This window comes from Dendroctonus ponderosae, unplaced genomic scaffold (assembly GCF_020466585.1).
Source record: "Dendroctonus ponderosae isolate FM_Combo_2020 unplaced genomic scaffold, Dpon_F_20191213v2 Dpon_F_20191213_9, whole genome shotgun sequence".
Lineage (NCBI taxonomy): Eukaryota > Metazoa > Arthropoda > Insecta > Coleoptera > Curculionidae > Dendroctonus > Dendroctonus ponderosae.
In genome coordinates, this window is record NW_026019116.1 from 7,238,850 (window position 1) to 7,251,282 (window position 12,433).

General features: G+C 38.7%; 1 protein-coding gene across 5 annotated transcripts in view; it reads left to right on the top strand.

The window, feature by feature from the left end:
- The window catches only part of LOC109539382 (ankyrin repeat domain-containing protein SOWAHB), a 57,832-nt gene that overhangs the window by 5,702 nt on the left and 39,697 nt on the right, over positions 1–12,433 (top strand). For 4 of the 5 annotated variants that reach the window (XM_019907093.2, XM_019907094.2, XM_048669683.1 and 1 more), the window contains exons 3-4: positions 5,387–5,422; positions 9,668–9,772. In XM_019907093.2, the coding sequence (XP_019762652.2) occupies positions 5,387–5,422; positions 9,668–9,772 (141 nt within the window). The remainder of the gene's footprint in view (positions 1–5,386; positions 5,423–9,667; positions 9,773–12,433) is intronic. The other variant, XM_048669685.1, reaches the window with a different exon arrangement.

Sequence of the window (12,433 nt, forward strand, 5' to 3'; positions counted from 1 at the left end):
CCTCAAAACCAAATGGGACCTACGGAGGATCCAAACGTCCTTCTGTTGGGAAAGCACATTTACCCAAATAGTGCCCAGACTCTCCAGAATCTCTAAACCCCAACCAGCCAGCGCATTCTGGTTTGGTGCTGGATGGGATCTCAGTGCTGGGCACTTGAAAAATTCACCCGGACGTTCCTATAAAAGACATCCAGAACTTCCAGCGCGTTGATGTGAAAAACGAGACTGATCTCTTTAGCACCCTGTACAGGTTCCACGAAATTCGATATTCAATTAAATCTTTCAGTACCGTACCTTCGACCCGGCGGCCGAGTGACTGGGCGCCTCTCGAAATCTATTAAGTCGCTTATAAGCAACAAATTTAATAATGACCATGGCGAATGCTATTAAGAACGCTTAAGGAGATTGATCGATCAAAATGTGAGGTCGTATATAGCGCCCTATCGCAGACCTCACGCTGCGCCGCACAACCACGTGGAACTTTGTCTTGCACTGAAGAAGACTATTTTCTTGGTCAAAGTATTAACAGTGTCCATCTTTTTAGGACAGTGGTGAAGCTTTCTGTCAGCTAAATCACACCTTGAATCTCAGAGAATTTATGTGGCAGGAAGCATCAGATAGTTTAACAATGATGTTGCTCAAGGGCTGACTCTCATCCATGTTCACCTTAGGATTCTGAACTACTCAACACAAGATATACATGTAGGTAAAACTGCAGTTATTGCAGGAAAAACGTAGAGGGACAGGGATAGGGGATGATTTCGCACCATTGGTATATTTATATCCCGCGCATATTGAGCGATTTTTCGTAGCTGAAATACGGTGTCCTCGCATATGATAAAGTGGTGTTGCTAAATGTGCGGACAGCCGAATCACATACACATATATCGTCGACAAGGTGGATTTTTTCGTTTTTTTCGCTCGTAAATAAAATCGTCCCGCTCTCTCGCACGACCAATCTATAATTAGGCGATAAATCGCGTCGGAAACAAATGACGACAGTCGACCATGTAGACCAATAGCCCATGCAATTTGCGACCGACTAATTCCGCGGTAAATAATCGCGATATCCCATGACAAGTGTACGTGGGGGCTGAAAAACATAAATAAAAGAGGTGCTGACCCGACTGGGGTCTGGGACATTTTTCCTACCTCTAGCTGGTTGATCCCAACAGCTCATTTTCAATATCATAGGATTATTCCCTACGCTGCAATCAGGAAAATGATTTGACTGGTTCCAGATGGCCAAGTGAAAATGTAGCTGAAGCGCCATAGCTTTCAACAATGTTGTTCAATCATGTCCATAAAAATCTTCATGTCAAGACTGACCAAATTCAAGAACTAAAGCCGAAACACAAACATGAAAATGAGAGGTTTTTCAAGGAAATTCATAGATCTTTTGAAAAAACCGAACATAACAACTTCAATAATCCTTTCGGTGACAAAGGTGATATTCAGAACTAATCATTGTGACTACTTTAATCAGCATGTCTATTGCTCAGAAAGGGCGCAACCTCTTGTAAAAGTAGATGAATTCGGGTCAGATCCCCATCTGAACTGGCCTGAAGAAGCAGTTGAAATCAGAAAGTTCCCATACCTGCAAGCTCCAACTACAATTACAAGTTGAAACAGCCTAGCACCAGTCTTTCAGACATCAGGAGAGATCAGTTGACCTAATGGGTTTTAAAGAAGCAAAATTTTAATTAAGAGTTGGTGCGAATCATTCCTGGACTCTTCAACACCACCAAAGGGGAAATAACACCAACTATCAGCTTGCAGATCTAGCAGAGGAGAATCACTGGTTGTGAATGTGAATTTTGGCTCGAATATGTTGCTTCAATTGGGACAACCCAGATTGGAACTGCCACAGACGGTATAAATTTAGAAAATACAAATTTTATGTAATAGTCGAAAAAGAAACAAAACGTTCAGACTGAAAACACGAGGTTCAGAGTTATTTTAATTGCAAAAATATTCAAATTCGGGCGCATAACCTGGCGACTAACACGCGACGAAATAGTGGCGCATTCGATATACACCCTTTGGTCACACTACACTCCAATGAAATTAAAAAAGAACTTTGTTTCGATCGCGAACGGTCGAGAACAAACCTTGCCGACTTGGAGTCATTCAATGCGAGATAGTAAATTGGAACAACAGCCCTAGAGGAGCATTATTAATTATCAGCCACCCCGAAAATGTATCTTTTCGGCAAGGCACATCAATCCTTCACAACGATCATTTTCAATCCGGTTTTGCAAATATCTGTTTGAAATGTTCACAGATCCCCGAACATTAAACTGCCCCCGCGGGTATCGTCAGAAGAGCGACCTAAATTAAACCGCCTCCTAAATTATCAACTTTCGTTGTCAGATGCCATATGAAATTAAATTAAAATACCGAACAACTCCAGTGATACTCGCTAAGAGATACAATCAATGGTGATTTTCAAATTGTCAGGAACAAAATAGTAGGTGGGCACAATGTCATGCCAACACCATCCGGTTATTGAGCTGTTCTGAGCTGAGCTGAGCTGGACAAATGTTATTGTTTAGAAGTCGCTTTTGTGATGATACTCTGTTTAAAGTATTTTAGTAGAAAGCAAAATCAATTGCGAAATTCGCCAGTTTACTCAGAAACTTCAAGCTTATAGCCGACACTGGAAGTGCCACACAACGCACGTTGTTATGGTTTGCAAGTATCTTCCCTGCTTTTCTGTTCTTAAGTTTTTGTGCCATTTCTTCTATTTCTGTTTGTTGATTTTTTGTCTCTGCGTTTGTTGATATTGATGACCTTTGCATTTGTATTTCTCGGTCATCTTGGTTATAACAGGATTTCAGGTGGTTTATCCATGCTTGTTCTTCCATATGTTTCGGTGCTATCAGTTCTCTCATTTCCCTTCTTTGCCCTCCAACTACTCGCCATATTTCCTTCTGCAATCCATTTAACTCATGTTCCAGTTCTTTTGTGCACTTTGTTCCGCTTTTAATCTTCTAAAGCGTGCGTTTCGTTGCGGATTCTTTTATACTAGTTTTATTTAACTTCTCCTGAGAACCAGGGTGTTTTTTTATGTTGAAATGGTTTCTTGTTTCTACTTGTCGCTGTTGTGACTTTGCTGTGCTTTGGATGGATGGTTTGTTCCAGCTTTCCTCTATGTGATAATTTTCCATTATTTTGCTCTCAGTGGACCAGAAACTATCATTTACTTTGATTTATCATTTGGTCATGTAATATTGGCAAAGTACCCTGACTAAATCCCGACCATTTGCCCTTAATTTTTGTCACTGGCAAGCGGTTAAAATTAATAGTCCTGTAAATATGCGGCACGATTGCTCATTACTTTAATTCGGACATAGCGATAATGGTGCTGGTATTAGGCCTCTGGGAATAACGTGTCAAAAATAGTTTTTGATATGATTTAAAACGCTTGCACGTCACATGCAATATCGAGCGCCCATTATCAGAGTTGCTAATTAGCTGCGAATAAACTACTGGGCGTGGTTTGGCTAGATTGCAATTTATTGGAGATTCTAGAAAAAGCCCGAGTGCACCCAACACACAACAGAAGTACCTCGATGCAACACGGTGTTAATGTTGTCATTTTTTTCTGTGTAAAAGACGATCCGTGTCAGAAGCCGAAAAGTATTAAATTACAACCAAAAGCATTGAAGATTATCGAGTGGTAACGTAGTGGTCCCTCGAGTAGAACTGCACGATATCAATAAATATGTTGACTAACTCAAATTATAGGGTTTATCGCTAGAGTAATGCGATATACGTAAATCAATGGGATATTCTCAGACTTATTTATTTCTTTGGCGAATTGAACCATACAGGGTGCTTTAGGAAAATCTCCCAAGCGTGGCTGGATGTCATTCGTATGCATTCAAGAAGACACTGATTTTGTTCCTTTTGCTTAGAACACGGACAACTAGGTAAAGTTGCCTTCTGGGGCGTTCTTCTACTTCATTTAAAGGTTTTGAAGCTAGATAATTTCGTTATTAACCAATCTTCTTTGTTGAATTTGGAAGAAACCGATCTACAGTCACTTTGGCGACCTTTTGTTCAATGTTCACTGTTAAACAAATTTGGTCCTTCGGTCCGGATTGAAGTGAAAAGGATCAGTCACTCAATCATCGATTCGTAAGTGAACAAACATGACAAATGGTTCTGAAGCTCGGGGAATTTACGCGTGAACAATTTGGCTCTTTTCCTCTTAACTTTGAAGGAAAACTAATTTTTTCCATATTACTCTCCCATCCGGGGTTTTGTGTTTAAATTAACGAATTCACCCAGTACACACTGTGCTCGTCCCGTCTCTCTTTCCCTAACCTTTCTTAAGTCATAACTTTGATCGTCGATATGATCTTTTAACTGCCCATATTAAACTCGAGTTTAGCTTGTAGCGATATTTTAGCGTTATTTGTAACTGCGTGTCACAATCGGCCTATTGATTTACTAACTTGACTTTGCGTCTACTTGTCCTGCGTATAAATACCGTTTACTTATGGTATTCGGACACACGTGATGAAACCTGCTGATTTTTTTTCGCTTTCATATCGCTTATCTTTATGCTGTTTTTTCTTTACTTTCTTAATGACCCCTTAAGTCAGTACAACGATTGGAATTCGGTTTATCTAGATTTTGTACTGCTGTTACTTTAAATGGGGCAATTTGCATGCCACATTCGACAGAAAATCAATGGCTTTCATGTTTCTCTTCTAAAGCGTCGATCTCTCACTGCTTCTTTTCCCTTAGCTTCTGTTTATTGTTTGACACTTTTCTGGATCATTCTTGCATTTGCTTCGCTCTTCTTTGGCTTGCATTATTTTGTTGCTCATGCACGGTCTGTCTGCTTTGAAAAATTATTTTATTCTTATGTTCAGTCCGTCTTCAGTTGTTTCTCAATAGCGTTTACTTGTGCGTTCACTTTTCCTTTTTGTCAGGTTTTTCAAAACTGTTCTCATAAGAAATCGTTTGGACATTTTTGTAGCATAGCAGAGTGTAACAGCATATTTGTTCCATTTTTTCATTGAGCATTTTCTCTTTACTGATTTATTTAAGCCTGCAGCATTTAGTTTAGACTTATGTCCATCTTATCTCGTGTTCTTTCATATCTCTATTTTAATTTTTCCTTCTTTATCCGTTTCCATTCTTCTTCTTCTGCAGGTCCAACGTCCTGTTTGCATAGTTTAGATCAGTACTACAAGAAGTATTTTTCACATAATCTCACAACACCGTGTAAGTGACGAAGGATATTTAATCAACGCACCAGACTGATAATATTTTAATGTTCCATGTGATAACGACAAGCCGAATTTAAATATTAATTGTCGTGAGAGAGATTAGTGTTAAGACCGTTGCTGATCTATTTCTTTGGTTTCAGATGGCTGATGATACGGACATTTCTCCTCTAACACCGGTAAGTGTTTTTAGTTCCCCAGTGCATTTTAAAGGAATATTTTGCCAGCCACACGGGGTGGCTTCGTTAACAGATAATTAAACAAACCGTCAAAAAGACTAATTGAATTTTTCACGCATAAATATTGTCTAACGTACTCGTTAAACATCGCTTACGAACTTTTAATTTAAGGCCACAGATACGGATCTGACGATAAATAATAGTTGCCATAATAATACATAATGAATTAATTATGTCTATACTTAATATGCATAGAGCACTGTCCGATTATTAGGATCGGTACTTTTTTTTGTTTGTTCGGCCGTTTCACAATTAAAACGCCATAGACGCGGTTATTAAAATAATTAGATAAATTGCTAAATAGGCAAACATTATACCGAAACTTACGCGCCATTATAGGCTGTTGTTAATAATCGGACAATTAACGGCTTGAAACTTCGGTTCCAAATTGTAGGTTCTATTAATACTCACTCATGTGAATGAGGATCTTTGAAACAGTGCAATTAACCGAGCTGTTGGCCTTTGTTTGCTTTTTAATTGATGTTGATGTTGCAGCAACTTTGCAAAATGCGATTGAATTTCTCGAAAACTTCATTCTCTTCGACGCTCATTAAGTTATCATCAAAATTGCCATTTCACGACGAAGGTCACGAGTTAGATTCACTTGATCAGAAAAATTCATTGTTGTTCAACTGAAACTTTTATTTGAATTCGTTTCAATATGTTTAACAATTTTATTTGCTGATGTAAGTTTCTCTATATTTTCCACTTTCAGACTTTATGACACTCCTTGTAGGGTCTTTAAATACTTTTATCGTAGGATCTATTTTTTTCAACTGCACCAATCGAAACCTCTCAGAACATTTAGCGGAAACATTTATTTATCCCGATTCGAGAGGACATAGAAACAGTTTGTGAACATAAACTTGACCTTTTCCATAAGGTGTCGTGCAATTTTTCCCGTTGTTAAATAGAGTAGGTGAATCGAGACGAAGAATTGGTTGAAATCGTTTCCATAAAATATGTAAAGCACAATTAACAGCAATGTAGGTAGCGGTTATTAAATTATGCAAAAACATTCAAATACCAACGGCACGAACAGTTCACTCTATAGACAGATTCTTCAATATCGATAAGGGAACCTTATTAAGAAATTTATTAACAATGCAGGAAGCACGGTATACAAATGAGTTTTTAAACTCTGTTAATATCAGAAGTGAATAATTTATTTAAAGATATGTATAGTCAGTTCGCATGGTACCGACACCAGTTAATAGCAGAGTACAATTACCTCATTTAAATTAGCAGGAACCCGCAGAGGAGATTGTACAGAGTGAATTCGAAAAATGCAGCTTTTCTCGATGCAATTGTATGGGGAAAGTGGGTGCTTCCGCTTGAAAATATTTCTTCACCGATAGGTTTTTTTTAAATAGTCTGGGGCAGCCAAAATGTGCCTATCATTGCACGATCATTTATCAAAGTACATACATTTACACTTGTTGTAATTACCCAAAATTAGCCGCTTCTTGGAATTGTTTTCCTTCATGCAGTGGAGTGCATCGACATTTCTTCAAAAAATCATCGGCACAGTTATAGTTTTCGTAAAAATATAAGAAAATTGCCCAAGCAATTTAAGGAGGAACGCGATTTGCTCCCCGCGAAGGGTTGTTTTATTTACATGGGCAATTTTTGTTATTACCCGCACGCCACTTGCCACCAATTACCTGCCGAAACAATTGAAATTGGGTAATTAAGGAAATTATGGTAGTCGTAGGGAAAATTTACTTTTAATGCCGCTATAACCGCCTCACCTATAGTAGTAATTAAACTGAATAGTGTCATGTAAATGCATGTTGTGCGGCATTTCCGAGTTTTAGCCTTACAATGTTTTCTACATGGGAGCAGTAATACGGTTACTTTTAGTTACTAACATGACTTTCTCAAATTTTACCCGGCAATTTTGCAGCGGCTGCTTTGGAACATATTCGTTTTGTGTGTTTGTAACTGTGGCCGATTTCTGGTTTTAAATATCGAAATTATTATAAGCCAAAAAACATTCTTGATTCTTCATTTCATTCTTTGCTCTACTTCAGTAGTTATTTTCAGTCTTTCTACCTACTCATTATTTTTATTGGTTCCCTTCCTCACAATGAGCTTGTGTTCATTTTCCCACCAGAAAACTCACAGTTGATGGGTCGATTGCTCCGCATATTTGCAACACTCAGAACCCCAAATTTAGCTAATCAGTTACCAAAAAAAGTGTTCAAAACTCGAGTTCCAAACGGATTTGATGGAACATTTGCTTGGGTACAATTTTTGATAAACCACCACTTCCATCATTTGATTATGTTCCTCAGTTTTCCAATGTAAATTTAAGCAATGTCTTCCTTGAGACCTTCTTACCTTCCATTCATTCGCATATTTTGTTCTCCACTTTATCCTGTTGTTAACTGATTTGAAAAATGATGATGAYGATGATGATGAAAAATGATCGTTAGTCGACATAAACCCCGCACAATGGGGGAGTTATGAACCCCATCATGGTATCGTTGGATAGAGAAYCGAAAATGCGATTCAGGCACAACAACATGAGTGAGRAARTTYGAGCASTTTWGACCCAGAAARYKAAATTTGAATATCAGACACTTWGGYGMAAGATTATGCCAAAATTTCATGCTTTTCCTCCTGTTTTTGCTCATTTCTCGGAAGCAAACTGAGCAAGCACGCTCATTTTTACAGAATTCCAGAGAGAACTAAATGGCCTTTTTAGAAAGTGAACCATTGATAAGGAAATGCAGGCAGTTTTCTCAAAAAAGTTTCGATTTCAAAGAGTTTTAGATTTGCGTGCTTTTTCTTTGACTCGCAAAATCGACTCAAACATGACGCTGCTTTTTTCGAAGTTTCTCAGGCCCCGTTTGAGCCACATAATTCGGTTTGGCATCGTTGGAAAGAGAATTGAAAACTCGATTCAGTCGTAACAACTTGAGTTATGAAGTTGGAGTAGTTTTGACTCAGAAAGCGAAATTTGAATATCAGACACTCAGATGCAAGATTATGCCAAAATTTCATGTTTTTTCTCGTGTTTTTGCTCATTTCTCGGAAGCCAAAMTGAGCAAGAACGCTAATTTTTACAGAATTCCAGAGAGAACTAAATGGTCTTTTTAGAAAGTGAACTATCGATAAGGAAATGTTGGCAGTTTTCTCAAAAAAGTTTTGATTTCAAGGAGTTTTACCTTTGCGTGCTTTTTCTCTGACTCGCCAAATTGACCCATTCATGACGCTGCTTTTTTCGAAGTTTCTCAGGCCCCATTTGAGCCACAGAATTCGGTTTGGCATCGTTGGAAAGAGAATTGAAAACTCGATTCAGTCGTAACAACTTGGGTGAGGAAGTTCGAGCAGTTTTGACCCAGAAAGCGAAATTTGAATATCAGACACTTTGGCGCAAGATTATGCCAAAATTTCATGCTTTTTCTCCTGTTTTTGCTCATTTCTCGGAAGCAAACTGAGCAGGCACGCTCATTTTTACAGAATTACAGAGAGAACTAAATGGCCTTTTTATAAAGTGAACCATTGATAAGGAAATGCAGGCAGTTTTCTCAAAAAAGTTTCAATTTCAACGAGTTTTAGATTGACGTGCTTTTTCTCTGACTCGCAAAATCTACTCAAACATGACGCTGCTTTTTTCGAAGTTTCTCAGGGCCCATTTGAGCCACAAAATTCGTTTTGGCATCGTTGGAAAGGGAATTGAAAACTCGATTCAGTCGTAACAACTTGGGTGAGGAAATTCGAGTAGTTTTGACCCAGAAAGCGAAATTTGAATATCAGACACTAAGGTGCAAGATTATGCCAAAATTTCATGTTTTCCGTGCCGTTTTTGCTGATTTCTCGACAGCAAAGTGACCAAGAAGGCTCGCTTTTATAACTAACTGGAAACTAACGGGCCTTTTCAGTTAAGTTAAGGAAATGTTGGCAGTTTTCTCAAAAAGTCAGGAGTCAGGCGAATTAAAAATCGGTTCATCTACTTCATCGGTTCTTATTTTCGCGTTGAAACCCTCTATATTGATGATTTCTTCTTGCCGCTTCAGACTAATTCAACAAATTCTCACTAATTGTTCAAGTTGGGGTTAGCTTGGCTTGGGGGCTGAAGCAGATCGAAATGAGTCGTTTCAAATAAAATCCACTATTGCACCATCACATTTGTGTTATGGGGGGAATCTAAAAAAATCAGCGTTTTTATTTTTTCAGTTGGAACCAAAAAAATGCCAAGAATGGTACGTGACAGCGAGTAGAGGAGATTGCCAGGAGCTGCTGAAGCTGGCCAGAGACGAGCCAAGATTAGTCAACAAAAAGGTAAGTTTCCATATAAAAAGTCAAGAGGTTTTTCCTGATTTTGCGTTAACAACTGCAAAGAATAAACAGCAACGGCAGCCAACCCACCCTTAAACGGTACGAATGGAAATTAAAAACGACACTAAAAGGTTCTAGGATATGCCTAATTAAGTACATGTGTTCCATCTTCGGTTACAGCCGTCATTAGATGAGCAAGACGTATGGGCATGTTTCTAAGTGTTGAAGAAATACGCATTATTAATTATTACATGTGTAACTTTTTCTGACACTAATGCACCATTCTGCTGTGGGAAATGGATCGGTAGTGGTTGCGGCCATTGGGGTTTTGGGGACCCACTGGTGGGACCCGTTATTAGGCAGGTTCATGTTGAAATGCATCAACGGTTCTAGATGATTCAGATTTTCTAATTTTTAAGCAGATTATCGCATGTAAAATCCGGCATACGATCAGCTATTAAGTAGGCACTTTGCTTGCAATTCTTAGTCCCATTACCGAGACGAGTCCATCAAACCTCTCGATATCAGGCCATAAAACAGTTTCTGAGATATTGTATGCAAATCGGCAGGAATATCAAACGGTAGGCTGCATTCGCAAATGGGATTTTTCTACGACTGCAACCACGATCATTTTCACTCGGCGGTAATGATAGCTTTTATGCAGCTTTTTACCGGCAGATAAGTCGTGTAATGGTGTACATTTTGTTTACATAATGTCTTGCCCGCTTATCAGGAATCGGGAATATCTAATGGTTTAATAGTACCAAATTGTTGGGTTGTTCATAGATGGGATTGTTTGATGTGTTGGTTTAATTGGGCGCGCTCGAATGTGACCTTTAACGATCAGATTTAAGACCAGATTGGGGGAGTATCTAGGGCTAAACATTGCAGTTTAGTACGTGACTTTGTGCTTGTCTTCTATTTTCTTCCTGCTGGTTCTTCATATGATTGGCTGTGGCCTGTTGATGTCTGGTATGTTGGCTGGTTGTAGAAAGAGGTAGAAAATGCAACATTTGGACTAGCGAAATGGCTGATTTGACTGAAAAACTAGGAAATAAGTTTACTTTGAATTTGTTCTAAAATCGCTCAGTTCTGGCGCTCAGACATATCGTGCCCTGTATACGAGCGGAGCCCATTCGTGTCGAATAGTCGTTAATCATTTTAAAACAGTGACTGTCGACTCCGATTTTGCTCGACACGAGACTACACGTCCTGTTTTACATAAATGTTCAATTTCAATTTTTTTGAGATGATTTTTATAATGAAATGCCACTGGCGAATTGACCTTCCGACAGGCTTTATGGCCATCGGGATCGTCCATGCCAGAGAATCCAGTTGCACTGTCAACTTCCGTGAGATACTGTGCTGTAGGCACACAGCTGGTGATAATCAGCCAAGAGCCCACTAAAAGATAATTAATCCAATGGCCGTAGTAGATAGGTGAACAGAAATAAAAAAATCTAAATTAATTGCAAAGGGCGTTAATAAATGGCCGAAATGACACCTACAAAAAAACAAACGGAGAAAATCTGGTTCACGTCCACGTGATTTACCGTACGGCCAATCCCACACTGTTTAAATGAGAGCACAGCCGGGACCACCCTGATTTAACGTGCGCTTTTAGCGTCTGTAAACGATAACGTTAAATAAAAATTTGGAAATTTTTTGCCTTTTTGAAGGTTGATCGGTTCAATGAGATTCACGTATTCGTTCCATATCCGTTCTGACTTTGAGGCAATTTATCACTCTGTCATCGCGGGAGTCTGAAGAATGTTAAAAGGCGTCAAACTAGCCGGATTTGACGTACGCATTTGACCGTACTGGCGCCAGCATTCCAAAATGCAATAAATCACCGTGGAATGGCACATTCTGACGATTTTGCCATTGAAATCTGAAACTTTTGTAGGAATTCGCTATGTCCGAGATAACACCGAAACCTCTTTGGGATAATCGATTGCACTTACATAGATAACTCACTGCTCTTAAACTATAATAGTTCAAAGTCCAGCTTGGAAGAGTTTGTTGGTAACGTTGGACTTGGGGTAGGTTTTTTAAAGGCAGCTCTGTATATTCCGGAAAAAATTGATGAGTGTTGGCGCCGTTTAAGCAGGCAGGTGTCAAATTTTAAGGGTCTAAACATCCGTTTTTAGTTATCCGGGCCAATTAACAAGACTCCCGAAAGTTTTTGGTTAATTTGCAGCCATTTAACGACCCTCTCAGGTTTAATTTTTCATTCCCTGCTAAATTATGTATGGTTTGCGAATTGTTGAACCAGGAATTCCAATCAATTTCTCAACGGTATTGAATTTCAGCATTCTTGTGACTGCAGTCGATTATCGATAGCGATAATTAGCAAATTATTAAATATTTCACTGGTGGGGTACTCGTTAAGGAGTTTATTTGAAAAACTCCGGTAAGTTTGTGATTGAACTGAACTGAACTGCTAATGGAACAGGGAAGTTGTGATGTCCGGCGTAATGATAGATAGAAGTGTGTCTGTATTGAAGCCTATAACATAACTTGAAACATATTTTATTCAATACAATAGTTTTGTTTTTTTACAAACTTCTTTTTGGGTGTTTCGCCTCAAAAATTTTTGTCTTAAAAAAAGACAGAATTTCCTCACGTCTTTTATTACAGATTGATAAATAGTGCTCCTATTTC